This window comes from Gavialis gangeticus, unplaced genomic scaffold (genome assembly GCF_001723915.1).
Source record: "Gavialis gangeticus isolate Ggan-Ray unplaced genomic scaffold, GavGan_comp1, whole genome shotgun sequence".
NCBI lineage: Eukaryota > Metazoa > Chordata > Crocodylia > Gavialidae > Gavialis > Gavialis gangeticus.
In genome coordinates, this window is record NW_017729024.1 from 158,141,732 (window position 1) to 158,145,908 (window position 4,177).

Here is a 4,177-nt window from a genome sequence, read left to right on the forward strand (position 1 = left end):
TGTTGAACAGTGAAGGCCCAAGGACCAAGCCCTGGGGAACCCCACTGCCCACATCCCTCCAGGTCAAAAATGACCCATCCACCACCACTCTCTGAGTGCAGCCCTCCGGCCAGTTGGCAACCCATTTGACTGTGTGGGTGTCGATACCACAGTCCCCGTTTCTTAACGAGAATGGGGTGAGAAATAGAGTCGAAGGCCTTCTGAAAGTCCAGGAAGTCTATGTCCACTGTTACCCCTACATCTAAGGATTTGGTGATCTGGTCATAGAAGGCCACCAGGTTGGTCTGACAGGACCTGCTGCTAATGAACCCATGTTGGTTGCCCCTAAGCATAATCTCCCCTGTTGGCCCCTCGTGGACATGTGCCAAAATAATTCTCTCAAAAAGCTGGTTTGACCTAAATCAGTTAAGTCTGGCATTATATTCAACCAGATTGATCTTAAACGAGTTTCAGCATTTTGAAACTGGTTTATATGCACTGAACTTCTGCCATAGTCTCTTAGCACCTTAATATAACATCAAATAATATCAGTTTCATTATTTTGCAGTAAGTAGTTTAATATTTACAATAATTAAAATTTAATTCTCTCTGAAAGAGAAGCAATTGCATCTTATACACTAAAGACCATCTCTTTCAAGCTGCAGATGGCATTGTTTGGAAATGCTACATATTACAAAATAGATACGTGAACATGCAGGGAACCAGAAATTAAAAATGTGCTCATTTGAAACTTAATAAACTGTCAATGTCGGAGAATATTTTTTTTCTCCAGGGTCATCTGAAGGATTTGTTTCCATTAAAAAAAATGCAGGATATTATTCAAATTATTATATAGTTACATGCATTTCAGATTGTGTCTTTAGACACTGATTTATTTTTAACTTGTTGACAGGGGAGACCTTGCTTATTTTGACGGTCTAAGTGAAACTATTCTTGCAGTGGGTCTTGTGAAGCCAAAGGCAGGTAAGAAATTGCATGGCAGTGACCTGAACTCTGTAGCTACTGAACACTGTGAAAATGAAAAACAGCCAGTAAATTCTAGTTCATTATGGAATGATATACAAGTCAAAGTAAACATGATAGAATTTATAGTGTTATGCTTTAGATACTTTGCAGTGTTGCAAAGTTAGCTTTCTAATGTTTTATACTGTTTGTGGAGTGGAATTTCTGGTTGACTTTTATGTGGCATTGGGGACTGATTTCTGACCCTTTCTTGGTGTAGCAGTTGCTTGCCTCAGTTTGTAATGAAGGGCAGACCAGGGGTAGGGTTGTAGAAGTAAGCAAGGTAGGAATAAGATGTATATTATTTTTAAGGTTTAGTGTTTCATAGTGAGCAGAATGATGATGAAACATCTGGCTTTTATATTCTAAATATGGAGCCTCATAAAGTATTAGATCTTAAATATGACTAGAACTTAGACCAGTGTAGGTGTTTATCCTCCCTGCAAGTGAGAGGTGAATCATACTGTGTGTGGCATGTGGACTAAAATCTATTTTTTCTTATTTTCTTAGGTATTTTTCAGCCACACGTACGTCACCTGCTTGTTCTGGCCACTCCTGTGGATATAGTGATTCTAGGACTTAGCTATGCTAACATACAAGCAGGTAATATTCTCAATTTTCCTATCAGGAATTATAAATTACTGGGATAATATTCTGCATGTTACCTACTACACAATTGGTCATTTAATTATAATAAAATTTACAAACCTGCATGCCAGTCCCCTCTGTTTCTCAGGCATCCCACAACCAGGCTGAAACTATACTCTTTTCTATAATACACAAGATTGTGTATTTGTAAGATTCCAGAAATTCAGAAAAGCCTCCTTGTGGTGTTACTTGCCCTGTAATTCTTTTGAAGGTGCTTTTGTTAGCTTACCCTTCACACTGCACTTCATTAATGGGAAGAGGATGTGTGTGTGATATGTTAGTTGTTAATACTTCTTAGTGGCAAGTACTGATCCTCTGTGGTGTTTGATTTAAAATATAAAAAACTAGAACCCAATACTATGACTATTTGCAGCATAAAATATGTAGATAACCTAATGAAGTGTTTTGAGAAAGTTCTGAGTGGTCACAGGGACACTAAATATTTTTCATCCTATTATGACACCTTGCTTTGGTGGAGAAACCAAGAAGTCTTATGTTCAGATCTGTCAGGTAACAGTTGCCATAAACTAAATTAAAATACAGCACTTGTTACATTTTCCTTCTCTTGAACTGTCAATTCACTTTTGAAAGAAAAACCATTCTGGTACATATTAGCTGAATGAGTTACAAACCCTCGGTGTATTTTTTTTCTTTTTTCTTTTTTTCTTTTTAAATAGATCTAGATATAGAAGCATAGCATTGAAATGAGCTAACCCAAAGATATGAAAACATTTTTCTCTTCATTGTAGGTACTGGAGTCCTCAATGACAGTATGTCTGGTGGAATGCAGTTGCTACCAGATCCTCTCTATTCACTCCCTACTGATAATACCTACATTCTGACAATAACTTCCACTGACAATGGGCGTATCTTTTTAGCTGGAAAGGATGGCTGTTTATATGAAGTTGCTTACCAGGTGAATATAGTCCCTTTTGTTTTTGGTTGTAGGATTATAGTATTTGAAAATTTGAATTTGATCTCAGTTCTTCTTTTGTATTTCTGTAATTTTCTTTCTTGCTTTAATTTGAGTGACAGCTTTGGGCTTTTAATACAGAAATGCCATCAATCTAGAGTCCTGGAAGATGAGAAGCTACTAATTTACATGAGGAAAAAGCAAATTGTGCTTAATCAGAAAAGGGTACATATGGGATGAGAATTCTTCTGTGACCTCTTGCTAAGGAAGCTGCTGTTTCCACTGCCTTCTCTTACTCTTCAAAACTACTTTGGCTGTGCATTAGCTGTTCTGATTAACAGAAACTGATAAAGACAGAAATTGGCTTGGATGAGGCTTAATCTTCTGTCATAACTTTAATTTCAGCTTAGTGAATTGTTCTTGGGCCCAGTCTCTTTGTTTCTCAGTAGGGCACTGTGTAGTTAAGCCTTGTAAAATTAGTGTTTTAATTGTGATAAGCAGACAACTATGAATTATTTGTGTTGCCAGCCCTTAGGGGCTTATTATACTAGGCATTTTAAGAGACAATCTTTGTTCCAAAGATGTTCTAGCCTTAGTTTTAACATGAGACCTGACAGGTGTATGGAACAATCTAATCTCTTAGATCTGCTGAATAACCTTCGGGGGTAACATTTTCCAAAACCCCTAGCAGGTTGGATGTGATTTCCAGTAAAATTAATCAGAACTGGGTTATTAAGACCTTGACATGGCTTTCAGAATTTTAACTATAGAGCACTTTTGTTGTTGTGGTCAATGGACACGTGTGGGAATATCAATGAAATAGAAATCAGTAAGTAAAAATCCTAATAGATCTATTTAATGAGAAATAAGGGTTAATCATAGTATCATAGTGCTTAGGATCAGAAGGAACCTAAACAGATCATCAGGTCCAGCCCCCTGCTCCGGGCAGGAATGGGTGCTGGGGTCATATCACCCCAGCCAAATATCCGTTCAGCCTCCTCTTGAAGACCCCCCAAGGTAGGAGAGAGTTCTACCTCACTTGGGAACCCATTCCAGAGCCTGGCAGCTCTGACTGTAAAGTAATGTCTCCTGATGTCCAGCCTGAACCTTCTCTCTAACAATTTGTGGCCATTATTCCTAGTAACCCCGGGTGGTGCCCAGGGGAACAGTGCCTCCCCCAGTTCCCACTGGTCCCCCCCCTAATGAGTTTGTAAAACAGCCACCAGATCTGCTCTCAGCCTCCTCTTGTGGAGGCTGAATAGGTTCAGGCCCTTTAGCCTCTCTTCATAGGGCCTGCCTCACTGCCCCTTGACCACTAGAGTGAGTGAGGATTTAGTTAGGGAGCTTCTGGAGGGGCTGGACATTTTTAGGTCAGCCGGCCCGGATGATCTTCACCCTAGAGTCCTGAAGGAACTGGCTGGGGTCATTGCAAGTCCCCTGGCACGGCTTTATGAACACTCGTGGTGCTCTGGAGAGGTGCCGGAGGACTGGAAGAGGGCCAACGTGGTTCCCATCTACAAAAAGGGGAGAAAAGAGGACCCGGGGAACTACAGGCCAGTCAGCCTTACCTCGATCCTGGGCAAGCTGTTCGAGAAAATTATTCTGGCACGCATC

The 4,177-nt window shown here is 40.1% G+C and overlaps 1 protein-coding gene across 1 annotated transcript in view; it reads left to right on the forward strand.

Annotated features, from left to right (window-relative positions):
- NUP155 (nucleoporin 155) overlaps positions 1 to 4,177 on the forward strand; it is a 91,707-nt gene that overhangs the window by 26,972 nt on the left and 60,558 nt on the right. Inside the window, exons 4-6 of the mRNA XM_019517942.1 lie at positions 893 to 963; positions 1,513 to 1,605; positions 2,400 to 2,566. Of these exons, the coding sequence (XP_019373487.1) occupies positions 893 to 963; positions 1,513 to 1,605; positions 2,400 to 2,566 (331 nt within the window). The remainder of the gene's footprint in view (positions 1 to 892; positions 964 to 1,512; positions 1,606 to 2,399; positions 2,567 to 4,177) is intronic.